Source organism: Ambystoma mexicanum, chromosome 7q, assembly GCF_040938575.1.
Source record: "Ambystoma mexicanum isolate Mex_15411 chromosome 7q, UKY_AmexF1_1, whole genome shotgun sequence".
NCBI classification, from domain to species: domain Eukaryota; kingdom Metazoa; phylum Chordata; class Amphibia; order Caudata; family Ambystomatidae; genus Ambystoma; species Ambystoma mexicanum.
Genome location: NC_090941.1, coordinates 790,810,511 through 790,834,575, shown reverse-complemented (window position 1 = coordinate 790,834,575; position 24,065 = coordinate 790,810,511). Strand labels below are relative to the sequence as shown.

At 50.4% G+C, this 24,065-nt stretch overlaps 1 protein-coding gene across 1 annotated transcript in view; it reads right to left on the bottom strand.

The window, feature by feature from the left end:
• Positions 1–1,390: 1,390 nt before the first annotated feature.
• DCUN1D5 (defective in cullin neddylation 1 domain containing 5) overlaps positions 1,391–24,065 on the bottom strand; it is a 337,758-nt gene continuing 315,083 nt past the window's right edge. The window contains exon 9 of the mRNA XM_069639028.1: positions 1,391–1,735. Within this exon, the coding sequence (XP_069495129.1) occupies positions 1,680–1,735 (56 nt within the window). The 3' untranslated portion in view covers positions 1,391–1,679. The remainder of the gene's footprint in view (positions 1,736–24,065) is intronic.

Genomic DNA, 24,065 nt, shown 5'->3' with positions numbered 1-24,065 from the left:
TCCCATTGTTGATGAGAGCCCCGACACTCCAGAGTGTCTGTGGGCCACAATCCAGGAAGGGGCTTTGGGAGAGGAGCAATGAGAGAACCAGGCCAACACAGATTTGCACTGGGTGAATGGCAGCACCAGAAGGCAGGAAGGAAGAATTGGTAACAAAATAAACCAGGCACGGTACAGGACACAGCTGCAGGCAACCAATTGTATCCATATGGAAAAAGGGAAGGGCAGCGTTTGGGGCAGAGCTGCAGCCCCGTCTGCACCCTCAAATGCACATAAGCTTAAAGGGGAAGGTGCATGCGATGAAAATGCCTCTGGTCCCATTCCCTATTTGGGGTGGAGCGGTGGGCTCCCATGTAGTATGGAGGAAAGGGAACAGGACAGAGCAAGTCCAATAATTTTGACGCATTTCCTCAACTCCCCCCCCCCCCCCCCCCCCCCCCCGAGAGTGGTGCCTTGGCTGCTTAATCACATTTACCACTAGCAGGGTCAGGTAGACTTGAGATGAACCTTGCTGCATAGTTGTGGGCAAACACCATTCTCACACTGATCACATGGACACTATTCCTCCTAAAAATTCATTCCTGTTGTGAAACGCTTAGAGCACGATGGAAAGGCTGGTGAGTCAGTTGGCAAAGCAAGGGGTCAAAGGGCCTTTTTGAAAAGAGCTTAATTAAGTTATTTTAGGCCTTTTGAACAGGAACACCTCCGAAAGCCAGTGATTTAGCCACACACTAGCTGTAGATTTGGGCACGTAGCAGAGGCACTTTCCTAATGCATTCATCCATTCTTTTTCCATTCCCCCAAAGCCACACCTGGTGAAGAGAGATGGGGTAAAATAATCATCATTCCGGAATTCAAATTCAATAGGAAATGCCCAAATGCTCCCCTAACTAGACAAAATCAAGACTTCAAAAAGACCTAGCAGAAACTCTATTCATTCTCCATGAGGTACTTCATTCTCCATGATGTACAGAAAAGTATGGGTAATATGGTGCAATGCAGTGCTCTGGTTTCCGGGACACTGCCTTTCAAAGTAGATAGAGCACTTAAAGTGTTGGTGCTTAAAGCCGAGTAGCAACAGTCATACCCATCTGTTAAGACTTCTAAAATGTAACGCTGTGCGTTAAGTACACGTTTCTACTGTGTACACGCTGGTAGAAAAAGCATTCAGCAGATCTTACCCTTTTAGGAATCACCTTCATCAGACAAGGAGAATAGAGGGTGCGTATTAGTAGCATGCTGCTAGTTAAACTACACTCAGTGAACACAGTAGCTCTGGCAAACATTAAGCTACCCGTCTTGATACTCTTAATTGTATCTACATTTACGATGCATACTTAAATTGTATTCAAGTGCTGACATTTTGAAAATAAACACTATGCTCAGGGGATTTCTTCAGGTTGTAGGCCTTTGTTGCAAATCTTAATCTTTATTGTTTTGAAATGTGTTAAGCATCACTAGAGTCAAAACAAAAACTCCAATGTTCAGTCTCAAAGGCTGTAGTTCAAAGCCCATATCAGGTATGTAGTAAGAAAACTTCAGTTCCTTAAAATAAAGGAAAAAATGCCATGAGAAGTCTTCAATAAGAATGAAAGTTTGACCTCCGGTTCCTTCTCATTTCATACGTTGTGATTCAGTGGGCATTGAAAGGTGCAAGCATTCTCCACAAACGTTGTATGCTATGTTGGCTGTCGAATTTTCTGCCATTCAACAAATTCATCAAGGAGAACTGGCCCTGCAAATGATAAAGAAATTGTTAAAATTATAAATTTTGGACTTCAGCTTTGAAAAAAAGTATATATATCGGTCTGACTTTCTACAAGTATTCAGGCTATTTTGTTTCATGCAAGAAAAAGTATATTTGTACACGAGATGGCAAAATTTCATCTTCAATTACGACCACTTAAGAATGGTGCACTCACTTGTTTAAATTGATCACTCGTAAAGACATCCGCATCACACATCGATGTATTTCATAATTTTTCGGTGGATCTTAACTTACATTTCATGAAATTAATATCTGTGAACCACACCAGTCCCCAACTGTTATCTCATGATAACCTAATCTGCTGAAAGGTCGCCCTTAGGTTAAGTGTCCTATCAGATATAAATCATAGCACGAGCCCCTCTATGTGACATCAGCCGCGAATGCTATGCAACAAACACCTCTTGTCATGGCGTTCGTAAATTATCAAGACAAACTTCCGAAGTACGCAATGCATTCAGGTCTCTCCATGGAAATGTGCAAAATGCCTCTGCTTTTAAAAATTATCAAACACTTTCTCCATGCCACTGTTATTTATTTGCCTTGCTTGACGTTTGTTCAATTTATTTCTGGCTTACAATACTGCTACTAACTCCCAGTCACCTAAAACACAAGGTATTTTCGCTACTGCAAAGCACTCTTGTTCATGGGCTTCCAATTCATATAGTGTAACTTGGGTAATAGTTTCCTATGCAATTATGTATCCATTACTGTCTTAATTGAACCACAGGCTCATTGAACATCTTACTTTGTTTTTTTAATAAATGGACGGTATCCACTTATCCAAAACTAGTTAACTAACTTCACTGTATTTTCTGAAATCACAATGCTACACTAACGGATTATGAATTATAAATTACTCACTGTAGTGACTAACGTACTCCTAGTCCACTTTCCTCCATATTGTATGGACGTCCCTCGCTAGGGATGGGAGATGGAACCTTTTTCACCAGAAAAAAAATCGTCCCCTTTAAATTTAGAGGCACGCAGGGGTGGGCTCCGAGAGAATGCGCTCTCCTGACTCCTCCAACCAGCGCCACTCCTCAGTCCCCATTGACGCGTCCACAATATTACCATTGCCTAATGACAACAGTTTTATTAGGGGTGGGGGGAGGATGGTGGGATGTATGGAGGACAGGGGACTATGGACTAGGAGTAAGTTAGTCCCAACGGTGAGTAACTTATAATTACTCCTACGTCCCGTCCCCTCCATACTGTATGGGCGATTACAATTGAATGTAGCCCAGGAGAGGCGAGTGTAGGCAAGATTGTATGTAGTAACCCTGTGAGAAACTACACCAGCCGTGTTCTCTTGGCAATAGATGGATTTCTGAACTCTGTCCTGGAGGAGTAGACGTTCAGAAGGCCAGCCTAGTTTCTTGGAACAGGGTAACCTCTGGACAAGCCAGACCAATCAGGGTAGCGATGGCGGCGGTCAAGACTAGGTCTCAAGAGGGGTGAGGGTGACTGAAAGCCTGCAATGAGCACACAAAGCAAGGATGCTTACAAATTACTCCAGACAGGTGTTATATTCAAAATAGACACATTTATTACAAGGCCTTTGTAACATCGACCATAGTAAAGAATCACAGTAAAACTCCAGCAAACCAACACATCACAATCAATACAATATATATACAAGACCGAGAGGTCTAAAGAGTTAGAAGCACGAAATATGCAGACCACCTAGAGGGGGAGGAAAACAGGCACTGCAAGTAATCGTTAGACCCAGTTCGACATCAGAGGCCACCTAACTAGAAGGAAGTCCGAGCCCTACGAAGAGTGGAGCCTTGTGCTCAAAAGTACCTGTACACGTGGGTGCCAACGGGCAAAGGAGAGTCTCCTCAGGGAAATCGGGCAGTTCAGAAAGGTAGACGAAAAGATGGTGAACAAATCCCCGTGACTCAGGCAAGGCCTCCACTTGGGGGCAGAAGCAGGGCGTCAGTGCGGGAAATGGAAAGCCACAAGCTCCTGCGGGAGGGCGACCGGTTAGGGTATTGACTACTCACCGGACCCCGATGCAGGCAGACCCAGGCTTCTCGGGTTCAGTTTCGGTACTGGCAGGCTCAGATGCGATCAGCAGGATGTCTCGACGCCGTATAGATTCCGCGACAGCAGGAGTCAGGGTCGAGGGTGTCCCAAATGCAGCGAACACGCACAGATTGTTACCACAGCAGAGCAACTCGGCAACCGCGTGTATTCCGGTCCCAAAGCACACGTCTCACTTCAGACCTGGGAACGCCAAGTGTACGAGTCGTCTGAGAGTGCCGAGGACTCGGAATTTAGCAGCAGCCAGACGGCGGTGACAGAGCAAGATTCCTGTGTAGGCTGGTCAGTCCACTGGATGGCCCAGGGACGCTACCGAAGGCTTACATACAGGATTTGGTGAAGATGCCGAAAATAGTTGTTCCCACTATTCTAAAGGGTCGAAGCGCCTTTGCAGACCTTCTCGTACGAACAGAGGCAGAGTGGTCTCATAGGACGACAGCAGTGCAGGGTGCCAAACCTTCGCCGGGTCACCAGCAATTCCTCGACTCAGCTTCTTAGTTGCAGGATTCTTGGCTCCTTATCCTTTGTTCGTGAGAACTCAGGAGATCGACATGGTAGTGGTTTTTTCAGCCTCCTCTTATCCAAAGTTCCCTTTGCTCCAAAATGGAGAGGGCCCAATGGGAGATCCGCTCACAAACACTCACACCATATGTGGACCTATCACGGACCACGGTGGTCCCAGGCATTCAGGACACTCTAGACTCTCTGGCACCCAGGATGTGTATTGGGAACAGACATCCCAGCCCACATCCTGGAGGCGCACACAGGGTATGCAGAAGCCCACGAAAGCGTTGTGTTTCGCGGGAAAGTGCATGACCAAATAAGGACTGCCCCAGGTCGGCTCGATCTGGGTGAAGGTGAAGGGGCAAGACGGTCAGCGTACAGGACAAAGAACCTCGTGGCATGGCCATTTTGGAGGCCAGGCCACCCATTAGGGCCAAACGCAGGAAGCGCTGTTAACATGGCAAACAGGGGTTCAAAACACAAAATAAACGATAGCTGCCACCAGTCCCATCCGTGACACACTTGCACATTTCATAATAAGTCCAGCGAGAGTTGCTAGGGCCTTTGGAATGACTAGAGAGCCAAGAGCGCGGTAATGTAAGTTATGGTGCACTCTTGTTTCATGTTGCTCAAAAGCTGCAACATGAGGAAAGGACTAAGGGAAACGAAGTCTCCCGGTACTGACTGTCTTAAGGGCATGTCCGTTTCCCCGTAAGAATTGAGCGAAAGCCCAGAGGAGTGCGGCGGAAAGCTGCGCTTCTCTGGCAAAGTCTAGATCAGGGTGTAAAACAACAGCAAAAGTTTGGGGGTTGCCACATGGAAGGAAAATGACCTACAATTATGATATCTTTCCTAACAATAGGTAACCCAACCTTCGGTATAGGCCTGAACTACACAAGTTGGTAGAGTGACTGAGCAGCCAGGCGTATCTCAAGAGGAGTCAATGTGCGCTGTAGGGTTGCAACATGGAGATTCACTGTGACATGTATTCAAATAACACTTATACTCAAGGTTTCTTGATAAAAATAATTATTCATTAATTTAACAGTCAGTTTTAAAATAAGCCTTCTTTAGAAAGGAGGCAATTGGCAACACTCAAATGCACTTCAAAAATACACTCCTTCAGTTTCAGTTAAGTAGATACCCTTTTGGGATGTCACACACACACACTTCCTACACCCTGAGGTGACTTCAATAGCTAGGACACTGGACATTGATATATCACTTTAACACTTAATGTAATACTGAGGTTGTGGAAAAAGGAATAGGTTAGGGAAGACAAAGGTTAACTAGTGTCTCCAAGCAGTAAGCACTTTACAATTCCCCAATGAAATATAAGTTAACCCTTTTCCAGCTGTTTAAGTGTTAGCCAAAGTTTGTATGCAGTACCCTCTGGGAACAACAAACTATGACTACAGGTATAGGCAACCCAACATTTGGTATAAGCTTGTACTACACAGTTTTGGTAGCGTGTTGAGCAGCCAGGCTCATCTCAAGAGGGGAAATGTGAGCTGTAGTGGAGTTACAAAGATTCACAGTTACAGGTATTCAAATAAACTCTTACACTCCAGGTATCTTGCATAAACAATGTATTTATCAGTCATTTATAAAGCCTTCCTTCAGAAGGGAGCAATAGAATAGTAACACAAATATACTTCAACACTGTACACTCTTGAGTTTCTGGATCAGACAAGGCCCTTTTGGGATGGCCCACAGACAACTTAAACCCACAGGTGACTTCAGTAACAAGGGTGCTGGAGACATTAATACCTGACTGTTGGCATACAGAATACTCTTTAAAAGTAAGTAAAAGGCAAAAGTTATTACAACACAAGACATACAAATAGTCATAAGCAGGGCAAATACTTTTAGATAGCTCTGAGAAGAGTCATTCAATTCAATAGGCTAAGCCGGATACAGCACTTCAGGTAAGTAAATGGAAAAGTCTTTGCACAAGTTCTTAGGAGTCTTTTAGAACAAGAAGAATCAAATGTAAGGCCACAAGCTGATTAGACTTGTGAGTTGCATAAGTTATAAGCACTTCCACAATGAGAGTTAAGTTCTCTTAGGCTAGTTTTTACAGTACCTTAGTAAAGAAGAAAAAGATCTCACTGTTCCTGGGCCTCAGTCGTGGGGACAAGAGGGAGGACGTCGGGGGACTCCTGCACTGTATTGGCACTGTCAAAGCTGGCAACTGGGAAACTTTACTTTCAGTGGCTGTTTCGCGTTTCAGCTCCTTGCGGTACACCAAATAGCAATAAGCGCGGTTCCTGGCTGTCAAGGTGGGCTTTCCTCACATCTGATGTCCCGCAATCTACTCAGGGGGTCAGGCTTGGTCAGTCCTGCTTCGTGGGAGTCCGGAGGATCTTCCAAAAGCTTTAGGCCAGCTTACAAGCAACGCACACAATCTGGTGTCCCTCTCCCTGGCTCTACGGTTTCCTGCAGCAACTCTGAGGAAATTCAACCAGCTCTGAGATGGGTGTCCAGGTGGCTTACTTGGGAGTTGATTGGTCCTACCAACTCAGAGAAGCCGTCCTTTCCAGGGCTTCTCTGTCGATGCAAACTTGGCGATTCGGACCTGCAGCAGGGCTTCACCGGGCAAACCAACGGTCCAGGAATTGCAGCAACCGTCCTCTTGAAGCTCTTCTTCAGTTCCTTCGTCCAGTGGCCGACTGCCTTCCAAGAGACTCGCCTTTTATTCAGTTCTCTCCCATTCATTCCAGCCTAGCTGCCACTCACCCAGCAGAGCCAGAGGCGGGTTTCACTCCTGAAGCCTACCAAAGGCGAGTGAACAAAGAGACCAGACCTGGTTTGGCGTGCAGAGAAAAACTCGAGAAGGACCTTTCCAAAATGAAATGGTGAAAAAAGAAGACTGGGACCGGTTTTAAAAAAGAAAGCTCAGGCGCCATCTTGAACAACATGGTTCCCGCGATATAACGTTATGGGAGCTGCGAACAGTTCGCAGTCGGGGTAAATCATGGTAGTTCATTGTAAAACCACTGCCACCAGCCATTCTGAGAGGAAAGGGTAACATTGGACAGTTACATGAGTAGCTAGACATAGGAGATACGAAGTAAATCCTCCCACAATCTATTGTAAGATAGGGTGTGCTGAGTCTAGAAATGTACAGCACTAAGTGAAGTCAATTTCACTCCACTGTTCTGGCAAACAGCAGTTGATCCCAGAGAAGGTATTTAAACCTTGGCAAATGGAACAAGTTACTTACCTGTAACTGTTGTTCTCCAGTATGGGTCTGGCGTGGATTCACATGCTCGTGAATATTCCCCATCAGGCTGGGAATCCTCGGTAAAGAAAAAATCAGTTTCGTTTCTGATCTGTCTTTCTTAGTAGTAACCAATCACTTGTCTCTGGGTCATACTGCCCCAAGCCAATGACTGCCCTCTCCCTAGGCCCCTCCCCTGGCAGCCATCCTCAGATTTGGTAGCACGTGAAGTGGCAGTATGACCAAGTGAAGAGCCGCAGAGGGGTAGGAGGGAGGGTTCGTATGTGAATCCATGCCAGACCCATGCTGGAGAACAATAGTTACAGGTAAGTAACTTGTTCCTTCTCCAGCATGGGGTCTGGCATGGATTCACATGCTCATGAATGACATGCATTACTTACCGTAATAGCATTTCTGATGATTGTATTTGCTTAGATTCACATGCTGTGCATATGGTCCGACATCCAGTGGTAACCACAGAATATGGCATCTTGTCTTTCAGGGACCGAAAGGGGTAGGCGGCATAGGCGTGTCTGTAACACTATCCCTATCGTGACATGGATAGTACCAAAAATCCCTCACACGCCAAGGTCCCTCCGATTGTATTTTTTCTGCCATGAGGGAGCCCAAGGCTATAGTGAGTGAGTACATAAAGAGAGAAAGAAGCAAGAAGTCTATGTTCCTTCCACCCCGAGCGGGGCAGTAGGGAGGGCGCATGTGAATCTAAGCAGATACAATCATCAGAAATGCTATTACGGTAAGTAATGCATGTCTTCTGATGCTTGTTAATCTGCTTAGAATCACATGCTGTGCATAGACTAGCGAGCAGTACCCGGAGTTGAAGGTGCGTTGTGAGAAGGAACAGTAGAGAAAAGATGTCTTAGTACTGCTTGTCCCACCTGAGAATCAGACCTAGAATTAGGGTCTAGGCAATAGTGTTTTGTAAAGGTGTGTACATACTTCCAGGTTGCCGCTTTGCAAATGGACTCAAGAGGAACATTTGCAATGAATGCTATGAATGCCCTAGTGCATCGAGTAGAATGTGCTGTAGGCTTGAAGGGCAGTTCTCTCTTCGCAAGAGAAACAGTGTGATGCATTTGACAATCCACCTTGAGATAGCCGATTTAGAAACAGGATCCCCTTCTCTACCAGCTGCCACTGAAATGAAGAATTGATTAGTCTCTTAGTGGTTTAGTTTTCTCCAGGTAAAACATGACTGCCCTGCGCACGTATAGTGTGTGAAGGCTTCTTTCGGCCATGTGAGTAGGGTTTTGGAAGAAAGTGGGTAGTTCAATTGACTGGTTCACATGGAACTTCGAGATAAATTTCGGCGCAAACCTGGGATGTGTGCGCAGAACAACCTTATCTTTGTGAACTGTAACAAAGGGGTCTAAAACAGAAAGAGCCTGTAGTTCGCTAACCCTTCTGATATAAGTGATAGCCACTAGGAAGGCTGTCTTATAAGTCAGGTCTTTCAGACTTGCTTTATGCATAGGCTCGAAGGGAGCTCCCATGAGCCTGGTTAAAACCACATTCAGAACCCAGACAGGGGCTGGATGAGAGATGGGAGGATAAATCCACTTAACCACTTCCATAAAGGCTTTAATTACTGGTATTTTCCACCACAATACCTTTTGTTGCGATGTGTTGTAGGCTGACAGAGCAGCCAGATGAACCTTTAGGGAATTGAAGACTAACCCGGAGTCCAACCGGTGGGTTACTTACAACACAATGTGTGAAGGCTAGCAATCGATAGGATTTATACCCTTGGAATTGCACCAGATGACGAAACGTTTCCACTTGCTAGCATAGCAATAGCGTGCATTAGGTTTCCTCCCTTCCCTGAGTATGTCCATGCACCTCTGAGGGAGTTGCAGGTGTCTAAACTCTATGATCTAAGGAGCCAGGCTGCTAAGTGCAGGGTTTGGGGGAACGGGTGTAGGGTTTCTCCCCTGTCCTGAGACACCATGTTGTACGGGCAGGGCAGCTTGACTGGCGGGGAGAGGGACATGTCCATCAGGTGAGCGATCCAGGGTTGGCGGGCCCACATGGGGGCCGCTAGTATCATGGTAACTGGTTCCTGGTGCATCTTTTGCACAGTTGAGAAGGGAGCCTCGGGGGGGGGGGGGGGGGCAAGTTATCCAGAGACCGTTCCCCTTGGACCGGTTCTGGGGGTACCTGGAGGCGTAATCTTGCCATTGGGCATTCTCTAACAGGTCGATCCCTGGGAAACCCCATTCTGCGAAGACGCTGGATACAATGTCTTTGTGCAGTCGCCATTAGTATTCTTCTGGCAGAGGAAAATCTCTGCTGCGTACGTCTGCCAGAAGATTGAGTTCCCCTGGAACATGTTGGAACAACAACATCTTGTGTTTGAGAGCCCATATCCAAATGTTTTGGGACAGCTTGGATAGCCCTGGAGAGTGAGTTCCCCCCTGTTTGTTCAGGTAATATATTGCTGTAGTGCTGTCGGTTAAGATCAGCACCGTCTTCCCTTGCAGTTGTATCTGAAAGGCTTTCAATGCTTTGAACACTGCTAATAGCTCCAGTAAGTTTATGTGTTTGGACGCTACTTGAGGGGACCACACTCCGTGTGCGGTCTGCTGAAGCAGGTGAGCTCCCCACCCCGTGAGAGATGCGTCTGTTGTGAGAGTGGCTTCCACTAAAGGGGTGGTGAAGGTTTTCCCCTTCAGGAGGTTTTCCCTCGACCACCACTGCAGAGAGAGAACGAGGGCTGGTGAGACAACTACCAGATCTTCCCATTCTCGCTGCCCTGACACCACTGGCTGTTGAGCCACTCTTGCATGGGACGCATGCGCAGCCGTGCGTGGGGAACCAAGTATATACATGATGCCATCATCCCTAGCAACCGCACGGCTTTGCGTACCGTCACCTCTCGACTGGCTACATATTGAGGACTCCGAGCATATTCTGAATCCTCTCGCTGGAGGGGAAGACAAGACCATCTTCCGTCCAAATTAGTGCCCCCAGAAATTGTTTTACTTGGCTGGGGACTAGACTGGACTTCTTTTCGTTGATTGAAAAACCCAAGCTGAAGAGGAGATCTATTATTTTTTGGGTGTTCGAAAAACAAGCGGCGAACGAGTCTCCCGTAATGAGCCAGTCGTCGAGGTAAGGGTAAACTGGGACTGAGTCTGCGCAGATGTGCTGCTGCCACGACTTTGGTGAACACCCTTGGCGCCGAGGCGATGCCGAAGGGGAGTACTTTGAACTGCTAGTGTTTGTCCTGGAGCATGAACCTTAGGTATTTTATGCATCTTTCATATCCAATGTTGCCATGAAGTCCCACCGTTTCAGCAATGGGATCACTTCCTGTAGTGTTACCATACGAAACTTCTGGGGTTTTATGAACTTGCTCGCTGGGCGCAGATCTAGAACAAGACGCATGCGGAGATCCTTTTTGGGTACAAGGAAGTACACTGAATAAATACCCTTGTTTACCTGAAGAATAGGGACAGCTTCTTTGGCGTCCTTTCCCAGCAGTGCTTCCACCTCTTGAATCAGGATCTTTAGATGGTCCGGTGAAAGGCGCAGTGGTCTGAACTGTGGAGGTAGGGCGAATTCCACGCAATAACCGTGGGCGACCGTCTTTAAGACCCCACTGGTCGGACGTTATCCCCTCCCATGCCTTGAGGAAAGATGTTAATCGCTCCCCGACCAGGGAGGCATGGGAGGGGACCTGGACTTGGTGGTCATTTCTGAACTGAGGCTGCTGCTCCTCTGGGATTGGGGCCTCTGCCTCTACCCTTGCCGCATTTCTGACCCCTTGAGGGATAGTAAGGATGCTTCTAGAAGTTTGGTTATTGTTGAAGTTTCCCGTGCCGTAGTTGTTTTGACCGGCACGAGCTTGACCTCAAAAGTACCGCCGAGAGTTATTACCCCTCTGGGACGAGGGCTTTTGTGTAATTTGTTGCAGAGACTTTAAGGTCTTATGCTGTTTCTTGGCTGTCTCCAACGCTTCATCCACTGCGCCTTCTCAAAGAGGTTAGACTCATCGATGGGCATATTAATGAGGGAGGCTGGAGTTTCAGGTCTAAAACCTGATGTACGCAGCCATGCGTGTCTCCTCAGAAGAGTCCCTTGTGCAAGGGATCTGCCAGAAGTTTCTGCAGCATCCAGGACATTTTTGACCACATTCTGGTTAACCAGTTTTCCTTCCGCAACAATGGTGAGAAGCTTGGTCCTGGCCGACTCCGGGACCTCCTGAAGGCCTTCCTGGAGCACGTTCCACTGGGCATCGGCATAGCTTGCTAATAGTGTAGTATTATTAGCAACCCGAATGGTATATGCCACTGCCGACGCGATACGTTTGCCTAGGGCATACAATCTTTTAGACTCCTTGTACGGAGGCGATTCCTCTTACGAGTAGTGGTCACCAGCAGCGAGTCCGGGAAGGCATGCCCCTCGATATATAGGGGGTCAGAAGGAGAAGGCCGAAATAATTTTTTGACTCTCGGGAACACGGCCCTTGTCTGAGCAGGTGTGACTAAAGATGGAGCTATCCACCTCTTAACAGAGTTAAAGAGAGGAATGGACTGACTTGCGGGAGGTTTTTCCTTCATAATGTCTTCCACAAAATCCTGCTCAGGCAAAGCCTCTTGAGTGGTAATTTTGAAGAATTCTGCTGATTTTTTCAACATGATGTTGAAAGCTACCAGGTCATCCACAGGGGAGTCCTGATATTGATGTGACCAAGGATCCTGTCCTCCTTGCTGGGATTCCTCCCAGTTCTCCGTAGTCTCTTGTTGATCTTCTCCACAATTATGCAGAAAAGAGGATTCCTCTTCTTCAGTATAAACGTCCCTGTATGTGTCCATGTGGGCCACGTCTTCCTGTTGGAAAGCCTGAGGCTGCACTTCTTCTATTTGAAGGTTAGGGTCTACCTGAGTCTTTTTCGGCAGAGGCTGGTCAGCAGAACTGATAATCTGCTCCAGCCGGTCCATGCATCCCTCGAATTTTTCAGTAGTCCATTTTGAGGACCTAAAAGGGCCTAGGTGGGGAGAAACAACGTTCTCCGCCCTTTGGCGTTGAGGAGCTTCTCAGGGTGTCAGAGAGGCTCTTGACTATCCACGCAAGTCGTCGGAATCGCGGCCCAGGTCCGCCGAAAATGTTTTTCCGCGACAAGGCCCATAACTTTCTGCGGGACCGGGATAAGGCCCACCGCCGCTGTGATCCTTCCGATGCTCTTCCTGATAGTAACCGAATCGTCGTGGGACAAAGCCTCTGACGATGTAGCAGTGGCCGAAACGCTGTCCGTGGCACCAGAAGGCCGAGCGGTCGGATTGCCGGGTAGAGGCCTAGTCGTAACTTTTGGGCCTAAAGAGGCCTTGTAAATGGTCGAAGTTTCGGAATCCAAAACTTCGGCACGTGTAGATTGGGGAGTAGCGCCCTTATTAATTTTAGTATGCCGAGTCGCCATGCGCTGCTGCGGATGCGGGGGAAGGCTTTGGATCTACGCGATCCAAGGAAACCATCGAATCGTTCCACGGACCCGTTGGCGCTTTCGCCTTCTTTCGCCTTCTTCGACAAAGGCGCTAAATGTTGTAGGGGTTGCGTGTTTAGTGCGATGTTAATGTACGCCCGTCACCGGGTGCAGTCCCTGTAACAAGACCAGAGTCGAGTCTGAAAGGGTCGAGGACGGGCGTGGCGGACCTAGAAGTGTTCACCTCAAGGTCTATAACATCTGCATTAGACGTTTGGTCATCCGAAGTACCCCCGTCACTTTCGGCTGGTGTCACGGTAGTGGAGGGAGGCACCACGCGTGACATGCCGTACGCAGCCCACCGCTTTACACAGCGATCCTTAAGTCTCTTAGGCTTAAGGAGCTTGCACACCGAACACCACTTCTCATCGTGCTCTAGGGGGAGACAGGCGTTACAAGTCCTGTGCTCGTCCTTCGAAGGATATCTGACCCTACACTTAGGGCAGAATCTAAAAGGAGTCCTTTCCATAGTCAAAGGGAAGGATGACCAGACCGAAAGGGAAAGAAGTGGAAAGGAGGAAAGACATAACAATATGGCCACCCCGAACCCACTCTCCCTACTGTATAGGTCGGCCAGAAGGCCCGACCACGTGGAAATCCGGCCGCAGGATCTTAGGCGCCGAGACCTCAGCCGTAGACTATTCCTCTGTAATCTTCGTCGAAGATGTTCTTATTAGGCGAAGTGACTTAACGGTGGAAAAACCAAAACTTCGGTAAAGATAAACAATGTCTCTAGTAAGAGCTCCGGGATTTTGGGTACTACACATGTCACGATAGGGATAGTGTTACAGACACGCCTATGCCGACGTCCCCTTTCGGTCCCCGAAAGACAAGATGCAATACTCCGCGGTTACCACTGGATGTCGGACCATATGCACAGTATGTGATTCTAAGCAGATTAACAAGCATCAAAAATAAGAATACATAGCAGTACACATACGCACAACCACGGGAGGTGGCAAGGCTCAACATTTAGCATTACATAGACTCAACATTAAGCAACTCTTACCTCCTCACTAGGCCCAACTTCAGGTGAACAGGTTGCGCAGCACTGCTTGGCCGACCTTGGACTCCTCCCTGGAGTCCCGATCGACGCAGTAGAATCTCGTGAAGGTGTGCGTCGACCTCCACATAGCAGACCTGCAGATGTCCAGCAGGGGCACACCAGACAAGAACGCCATAGTAGCACCGATCGCTCAGGTCGAATGGGCTCTCGGACGGCCGGCCAACAGTCGGTTTGCCAACCAGTGACAGTGCATGATGCAGCCAGAGAGCCATCTGGAAATGGAAGCCTTCGAGAGGGCCTTCCCTTGGTTCACAGGTCCAAAGTTCACAAAAAGCTGTGACGTCTTCCGGAAACTCTTTGTGCGGTCCACGTAGAACTTCAGCGCTCTAGCTACATCCAGCGAGTGCAAAGTCCTCTCGGCCGGCGACGAAGGAGACGGGAAGAAAACTGGTAACACCAAGGGCTTGTTGAGGTGGAAGTCCGACGGTACCTTGGGCATGAAGGAGGAGTGCGTCCTCAGCACCACCCTCGTCTCGTGGAAAGTCAAGTACTGTCATGAGCACTACTCCCGAGGAGCCAGGACTGGCCCAGCGCCCCCGGAAGCAGACCCTTCTTCCACATCTCCAGACCCAGCAGACCCCTACAGGGGCCCTTTGGACCGTGTCCTGGCGCCTTTGGCGCCAGGCTCATAAAGGACTTCAGTCCCGGCACCATAGGCGCCGGGCTCATATTGATAAACTGTGTAATAATGCTTGGGTGGACTTAGCTGAGGCAGACCATGCTGCATACTTACCCAGAACAATCCAGTCTGGCTGAGTCCCCAGCCATCAGGGCTGGGAGGAACTATTTCCTCTATTCAGGAACTCTTTTCTTACCTGGGTGGGGCCGGTGGAAGAACACACACCTGAAGCACTTCTCTGCTATTTAAACCATGCCCGATGGAATACACGTGCTTCGCGTTATTCTGCATCAGCAGCAGGACGCTCACCGAGTCGGCTTCTGCATCCTGGCTCCTGACACGCCCGCCAGCACCCGGAACACCTCCAAACAGACAGGAAAAGAGAAGGCGAGCATTAGAAATTATACTTACCGGAATCCGGCCTCAGCAATCCTACCTCCGACGATCCTGCAAAGGAAAGGTACAAGATTAGCAGCACTCTCAAACGCTCGCAGCCGCGCCGCCTTGCCTTACCCATCCGTGGCCTCGCCGAACTCCACCGCGGCCACGACGCCGGCAGCATCTCGGCACCTGAGAGACAGAAAAAGACAATCATTAGAGGTGCCCGCTCTAAAGCGGCACATTTCTTCCACTTACTTACTTGCCTCATCACGCGCGACAGCGGCTGTGTCGCCGGCAGCATCTCGGCACCTGTAAGCAGAAAAAGACAATCATTAGAAGTAAGCAGTCGTTTTTCTTTCACTTACCTTCCTCCACCGCGGCCACGACGCCAGCTACATCCCAGCACCTGCATAAGAGGAATACATGGTGAGCACTAACTAAGCACGGAGAACAAATTAAGCAGGATAGAGAGCTCATCTTTACAATACCTAAGGTGAGAGCTCGCAGAAAGCAAGTTGGGGGTCAAGAAGAGAGAGAAACGGGAGATTGGTGGGAACACATCCACCCCAGCTGGTAATCAATCCCTTTTCTTCCACCTGCAGAAAACTTACTCTACAAGCCAGGCAATCCAAATTCGGAGGCCCCGTCCAGAGCATCTTCCGGGCCCTGCGCCTCACGATAGAAGAAACGGTAACAGTCCAGTTCGGGTCAGCGTCTCTGTGGGAATCAGGTGAGCGTTACAAGTACAGAGGCTTGCAGGATAGGGCCTGGATCTCTCCCACCCGTCGTGCGGAGGTGATGGCCACAAGGAAAGCTGTTTTCCACGACACAAACTTCAACGGTGCGGAGTACAGAGGCTCAAATGGCAGCCCCATGAGCCTGGTCAGCACCACGTTGAGCTTCCACGCCTGGGCCGGAGCCTTCACCGGCAGGAATGATCGAACAGTCCTTTTATAAATTCCTTAACCAGTCGATGAGACCACAAGGATGATCGTCCCGTAGTTCTGGTGTATCGCTGCAAGATGGATCTTGATGGAGCAGCAACGGCAATGGAGGGAATGCATACAGGAACAGGCTGTCCCAGGGGAACGAGAACGCATCGCCCATGCTCCTCGGCTGGGGAAACCTGCTGGCGAACATCTGGCACTTGGAGTTTGTCGCAAACAGGTCGATCTGGGGTTTGCCCCATCGTTGGAAAAGTCGATCCACTTGATCCTGACGCAGTTCCCACTCGTGGCACGAGCGCAGCTCCCTGCTGAGGGAGTCGGCGATGGTGTTCTTTATTCCTGCCAGATGGAAGGGCACCAGAAACATCGCCTGGGCGACGGCCCAGTGCCACAGATCCTGGACCTCCTTGGACAGGGCTGGGGATCTGGTGCCTCCCTGCTTCCAGATGTAGAACATTGTGGTGGTGTTGTCGGTGAAGATCCTCACCACCTTGCCCTTGAGGGATGGGATAAACGACCTGAGGGCCCAGAACACTGCACGGAGTTCCAGGATGTTGATGTGAAGTGACCTCTCCTCCGGGAGCCAAAGGCCTCTCGCGTGCAGATCTCCGGTGTGCGCTCCCCATCCCTCCAGGGAGGCGTCCGTCGTCACCGTCTCCCGATGTGCGGAGTCTGATGGTCCTTGCCCGCCGTGAGGTGCACGAGGGTGCTCCACTGTCGAATCGCTTGGTCGAAAGCCTCGTTGAGCGGGATCCTGTCTTCGAAGCTGACCGTCGCTTGTATCCAACGGGCGCTGAGGAACTCTTGTAGAGGACGCATCCGTAGCCTGCACAGGCGCACCAGGAAGATGCATGAAGACATCATTACGAGCAGGGACCTGATGGATCTCACCCTGGCCACGTCCGTGGCCAGCAGGCACTGCACCTTGCCCAAGATGGCCTTCGTCCTCACCTCCGACAGAGAAGCCAATCGTGCCACTGTATCGAGCTTGGCTCCCAGAAACAGTGCGACCTGCAACGGAACCAGGCAGGATTTAGAGTAGATGGAGAATCCCAGCTCCGTGAGCAGTTGGACGGTCTTTGCTGTGTGTTCGACGGCGGGTTCTCTTTTCCTTGCACGGATAAGCCAATCGTCCAGGTAGGGGTAAATGTGGATCCCCCCCCCGCAGCTGCGCCACCACTGGTGCTAGGCACTTGGTAAATACCATGGGTGCCGACTTCAATCCGAATGGCAGGGCCTTGAATTGGTAGTGCCGCCCTTGGACTACGAATCTGAGAAACTTTCGGTGTCCTTTTAGAATGGGGATGTGGAAGTAAGCATCCTCCAAGTCCAGCGACGATGGGAAGTCTCCTTCCTCCAGCTGTCCCAACACGTACTGGAGGGTGACCATCCTGAACTTTTGGGCCTTGATGTATTTGTTTAACCGACGCAGGTCCAGGATGGGGCACCAACCGCCTGTCTTCTTTCTGACGAGGAAGTACCTCGAGTATACTCCGGAGCCCAGGAGCCTCTTTGGGACGAGCTCGATGGCACCTTTGAGCATCGCCCTTACTTCTAACAGCAGTTGAGGGACGTGATTTTCCTTCCTGGCCACGGGAGGAATGCGGGGCACTTCTTTAGAAATTCGAGAGTGTGCCCCTGGGCCGAGGCATCCAGCACCCAACGGTCGGTGGAGATGGACTCCCACACGCTGACGAACTTCGCCACCCGGCCTCCCACCGGGGTGCTCAGGTGGGGGCCTGACGCTACGGCCGGTTCAGTTCTGCTTGGAGGCAGCCTTGCCGCGGACGAGATCCTCCTGATTTGCCGTGTCCTCTGTAGGCCTCCTGCTACGAGGAGCGGGCCGCTTGGCGGTACGTCGAGGAACCGCCGCCGGATCCCTTGGAAGCACTCTGTCTGGCTCCGGCGTTCCAAAAGAGCGGCCGTCGTCGCTGCAAAACTCCCAAGGCCCGAGCCGTCTGTCGGTCTTGATGGCCTGAAGAGACTCATCCACTTTTTTTCCAAACAGGTTGTTCCCGTCGAAGGGCATGTCCAAAACTCTGGTTTGCACGTCCTGGCGGAAATCTGTTGCCTTGAGCCATCTCTGCCGTCGAAGGCAAACACTGTTGCCCAATTGGCAGAACCCGGTGTCAGCAATGTCCGTGGCCACCGTTAGGGCATGGTCCGACGCCACCTCACCCTCCTGCATGATCTCCCGGGCCTCCGACCGCTTGTCGTCCGGTAGGAAGTCCAGCAGGGGAGCGATCTTGTACCACAGCTCCGTGTTGTAGCGGGCCACAATCGCTAGGGCGTTGGCCGCATTAATTGTCTTTGCCGCAGACGAGATGACTCGTCCCATGGCGTCCAGCTTCTTTCCCTCGCCGTCAGGTGGGGAGGTCCAAGTTGAAGCCGTCGCCCCCGCCGCTTTCTTCTTGGCCGCCACTGAGACGACTGAATCCGGGGTCGGCTGTGCCCTAAGACACAAAGGGGTGGAATCGGGGACCCAGTACTTCTTTTCGTACCGATCCCTCTTGGCAGGCGTCGTGGGCAGGTTCTTCAGGAGAGCAAGTCCCTCCTCCCAGATATCGTCAATCAACGGCACCGCGAGGACCGTCTTCCTCTTGGCCTCGCGCCGCTGATAGAGGAAGCCTTCCTTCTGTTCTTCGGGGCAGAGCTAGAAAAGCTCGGATTCCCTGGCAATCATGGCATGGAAGGAGACAATTTTGTCCAGTGGGGAGGCCCGAGGGAGTGGTGATGTAAGGCCCATCCCGTCGTCACCGCCGCCATCATCCGTCCACGTCGTGGCCGTATCTGTTCCCGTGTCATCCCTAGGGTCAGGAGAAGGATATTAAGGCTGAGCGGGCCGCAAGGGCTAGGAAGGCAGGGGGGATGGACTCTTCTCCGCTTGTTTGGAGGGCTTCCCGACGGGCCAGGTTCTGCTGGGTCGTCCGTTGGGGTTAGGGGAAACCTCGTCCTTATCTCTGTGCATAAGGTTTGGATTGCCATCAAAAAGGCCACCGAGTTGTCCTGAGGCTCGGGCACTGGCTGCGACAGGCGCAATGGTTGCTCCTCCTCCACAGGAGCCTCGTCGGCGCCACCGTCGCTCTCTTCGTCTGCCTCCTCAGGGTCCCCCCGTGGGACCGGACCTCCTCGAACCTCTTGTTGAGGCCCTCACAACTTCAACCAGCTCCTCCTCATAGGCTGTGTCCGTGTCTGTAACGGCCACCCCCCCCCTCTTTTTCCACCGGGGTCTTCACGGGGGTCTTATCGATGGGCTGAAAAGAGGATTCCCTCCGTGGCGGCAGGGAAACTCTGGGACCCGAAGACGCCTCCACTGGGGTAGCCTCCACAGGCTTCGCCAGGCCCGCCGCAACTCCCTCGATAGAGGCCTTAACCGGGTGAATCAAGGCCTGCACCACCTTGGGCGCGCTTCAGGCCCTCACCTTTGGGGAGGGGGTCACCGCCTCGCTCCCCCTCGCTGATCCCTTTGAGATCGACCGGGGCCTCTCCAGAAGCTTAGACTTGTTCTCTGATTTTCTCTTCCCCGAGCCAGAGCGTTGGCTCGTGGTTGATGGCGTCGGTGAAAGTGCGCCCTGCCTGGCAGCCGAGGAACCCGACCCTTCGGCACTCCCGGTGCCCGCGGACTTGTGGTGCTTTGCCTTCTGTTGGGCCCCCGTCACCGGGGTGCCCTCACAGGACTTAGAAGACCGCTCTGACTTCTTCTCACCTGCTGGGCCCTTCTCCAGCCAGCTGGCGAGCTGGATCCAACGATCCCTCAGTCCATTCCGACAAGTTCTTGCAAAACGCACAGTCCTTTTCCACGCGCGTTTTGTTTTTCGTGAAGGCAGTAGAGAAATCTCGAATGCTCATCCTCCTTGAAAACATTCTGTAATCCGCATCCAGGGCAGTTCCTGAACAGCTTGGATCCGGGTGTCGAGCTTCCCTTGTCCTGGGCCATGTCCACAAGGTAGGCCTCAGATATTCTGGAATCCTCCAAGAAGTGTAACTCGATGAAACATCGCCCTTGAGGGGCGTAGAAAATTCTAAAACGGGTCCCCGTTGATCGGAAGTAGAAACGGTGGAGCTTGAGGCTCGATTGACCGAAAAAATGATTAAACTCCTTGAAAAAGAACAAGTTACTTCTTACCTTGTAACGTTCTTTCGACGGGATGTTCCTCCGACGTATTCCTCATCTTAGATATCTCCTTCCAGCTCTGCTGGCCTCGGAAAATTTTTTCTCCAGAGGGCGCTGCGCGTGACGTCCCTCGAGTCGATGTCCTTCGACAGCCGCCGTATCGACGCCATCCTGCCTATAAAGGCCGCGCGCAGCGTCCGTTGCTCAGTTCCGTTTTGTAGCCCACAGTATTACTGTCTGGACTAGACTAATCACCCTGAAGGAGCGTAAGCTGCAACAACAAGGGAAGTAGAACTGCGGGGATGGATGGGAGGGTCGATGAGGAATACGTCGGAGGAACATCCCGTCGAAAGAACGTTACAAGGTAAGAAGTAACTTGTTCTTCGAAGGGATTGTGTCCTCCGACGTATTCCTCATCTTAGATAGGCTCCCATAGCAGTATTCTATATTCGGAGGAGGGAGTACTGACTTCACGCTGTCTTCTATTGATGAATAGAATGCAGTACAGCCCTTCCAAACCTAGTCTCTTGACTAGAGGAGGAATCCAGATTGTAAAAACGTGTAAAGGTATGGACAGACGACCATGTAGCGGCCGCACATATGTCTTTAATCGGTACGCCTCTTTTGAGGGCCGATGAAGCTGCAATACCTCTGGTCGAATGAGCCCTAAGGTTTTGAGGGGGCTCTTTCCCTGCCAGTTTATAACATTCCAGAATGGCTAGAATGATCCATCTGGAAATGGTCTGCTTAGTTATTGGTAACCCCAGCTTGTGACCTGCGTAACCTACAAACAGCTGGTCTGCCTGTCTTATCCTGGCTAGTCTACTAATGTAAAAACTTAAAACCCTCCTAGGGTCTAGTCTGTGTAACCTCTCTTCCTCTTTCCCCGGGTGAGGAGGAGGATAGAAAGATGGTAGGGTAATCTTCTGAGAGATATGGAATTCAGAAACTACCTTTGGGAGGAAATTAGGCTTCACTTGCAGGACAACTTTGTCTTTGTGAAAGATTGTATGAGGGGGTTTACAAGAAAGAGCTTGTAATTCGCTCACCCTTCTAGCAGATGTAAGTGCTATTAATAAAAACAGTCTTAAGGGTAAGGAATCTTAACGAACAAGAATGGAGAGGTTCGAAAGGTGTACCCATCAGGAAAGTTAGTACTAAGTTTAAATCCCATAGGGGAACTTGGAATGGTCTTGGGGGATAAACATTGGTTAACCCCTTTAGAAACTGTATTACCAAGGGTAATTTGAAATAGGATGGTTCCTCCGCAGTACGCTTAAAGATGGATAGCGCTGCGAGATAGCCCTTAATGGTGCCAACTTGAAGGCCTGAATTTGCCAAATATAGTAGGAAGGACAAAACCATTGGTGTACCACATGAAAATGGGTCGATATTCTGTTCTCTACACCAGCTGCAAAATCTGTTCCAACGGCAGCGGTATAAAGACTTTGTTGCTGGCCTCCTTGCCGAAAGCAACACCTCCATAACATCATCAGGGAGGTCCCAATCCTTGTACCTCAGCCGTTCAGAAGCCAAGCGTGAAGGTTGAGGGTTTTGATGTCTGGATGGAGAACCTGAACTCCCTTCTGTGAGAGTAGGTTCTCTCTGAGAGGAAGTCGAATTGGAGGGCAGATGGACAAGTCTAGAAGGTCCGGGTACCACGTTCTCCTGGCCCAATCCGGGGCAATTAGGATCATGGTTCGCCGGAATCTTCTCAACCTCCTGATCATTTGAGGAATGACAGGGACCGGTGGGAACGCGTACAGAAGCGGAAACTCCCAGTCCACTATGAACGCGTCTCCCAGAGCTCCTCTCGGAGGAAATTCCCTTGAGCAGAACAGGTCGCATTTCCTGTTTAGGCTGGTGGCGAACAGATCTACCTGAGGGGTTCCCCAAAGGGCGAAGATCTCTTGAAGGACTTCCTGAGCTAGCTCCCACTCGTGGGAGACTGTGTCCTGCCTGCTCAGAGCGTCCGCTGTCAAGTTCTTCTCTCCGGCTAGGTGAACTGCCGATAGAGAGATTCCTTCTTGGATTGCCCAAAACCAGAGCTGCATCGCCTCTCTGCACAGGGGTAGTGATCCTACGCCTCCTCTTTTGTTGAGGTAATGCATGGCCACCGTGTTGTCCGTCATTATCAGGACGTTCTTCCCTTGTACAGCTGGCAGGAAAGCCTTCAACGCAAGTCTGATGGCTCTCAGCTCTAACAGGTTGATGTGTAGTCTGGACTCCGATGGAGACCAACGACCGCTGATGGTCAAGTCGTTGGCGTGGGCTCCCCACCCCGTGAGTGAGGCATCCGTGACTACTGTTATCTCCGGCCAGGGTTGCCAAAACTGTTCTCCTTTCAGAATGTTCTCCTGACAGGCCCACCACTGAAGGTCTCGAGCCACCCTGCCGGGAACCTGAAGAAGATCTGTCATTCTCCCTGAGAATTGTGACCACTGAGTCCTCAGTGCCCACTGGAGGGATCTCATTCTCAGGCGAGCCTCTGGCACAAGGAAAATGCAGGATGCCATGAGGCCTAGCAACCTCAAAAAGTCGAAGGCTGGGAGACGTTGGGCATGTTGGAACTTGGTAACCATCTGTAGAATATCTTGAGCCCTCACCTCTGGTGGCGAGGCTTTTCCCAGGGAAGTATCCAGGATCGCTCCTATGAACTGGAGTCTCTGCGATGGTATCATTTGAGACTTCTTTAAATTGAGGGAGAAGCCCAGCTTGTGAAGGGAGTAGCACACGTGATTTAGCTGGATCTGAGCTTGCTCCGGAGAAACAGCCCTGATCAGCCAATCGTCCAGGTAGGGGTAGACGTGAATCCCTTCCCTCCTTAGACTTGCAGCCACTACCGACATTAACTTGGTGAAGACCCTCGGGGCGGAGGTCAGCCCAAAAGGCAGTACTCGAAATTGATAGTGAGAGTTGCCAATTGCGAACCTCCGGTATTTCCTGTGTTTGAGATGGATAGGCACATGGAAATAAGCGTCCTGAAGGTCCAGAGATACCAACCAGTCCTGAAACTGAAGGGCCTGGAGGATCTGAGAAAGAGTGACCATCTTGAATTTGTCTTTCCTGAGGAATTTGTTCAATTCTCGCAAGTCCAAGATGGGTCTCAGTCCTCCGTCTTTCTTCGGAATGAGAAAGTAAGGGGAGTACCAGCCCTTGTTCCTCTCCGCTACAGGTACCGGTTCTATGGCACCTTTCTCTAGCAGGTCCAAAATTTCCTGCAAGAGGAGCGGATCTGGAGCTTTCTGAGAGCTGATCCCCGGTGGATGACTGAGGTATACGTAGGAAAGGCAGGCAGTAACCTTGGGCGACTGTTTCCAATGCCCAAGCATCTGACGTGATAGCCTGCCATACCGTCAGATGTTGAGTTAACCTGCCTCCTACAGGTGTCCTGTGAGGGGAGTCCTCAGAGTGGTTTTGGGGCGGCTGATGCAGATGCCGATGGTAAAGAGGCACCTGCTGTTGCTGCGGCTTTAGAATATCTACCCCGTCCACCTCGGGTAGTTCTTCTTTGACCCCTTTGAGCCGGTCGTCCTCTACCTCTTCCGAATGCGGAGTAGAAGCGAAAGGACTTGCCCCTCGCAGAGGTTCCTGTGGGACGAAAAGGAGTCTGACGGATTGCAGCTCCTAGGGATTTTGCTGCTGCTTTTGAAGTTTGCAGTTTCTCTAAACTGTCATCCGCCTTTTTCCCGAACAAAGAAGAGCCATCAAATGGCATGTTCAAGAGCCTGGCTTGCACATCTGGGGCAAAACCCGACTTTCTCAACCAAGCGAACCTCCTGGTTGATGTACTTGCCGCCATTGCTCTGCTGATACTGTCAGCCGAATCAATGCCCGTCTGGAGGGATTCGCACATAGCGTCTTTACCGTCCTGTATAATATTCAGGAACGCAT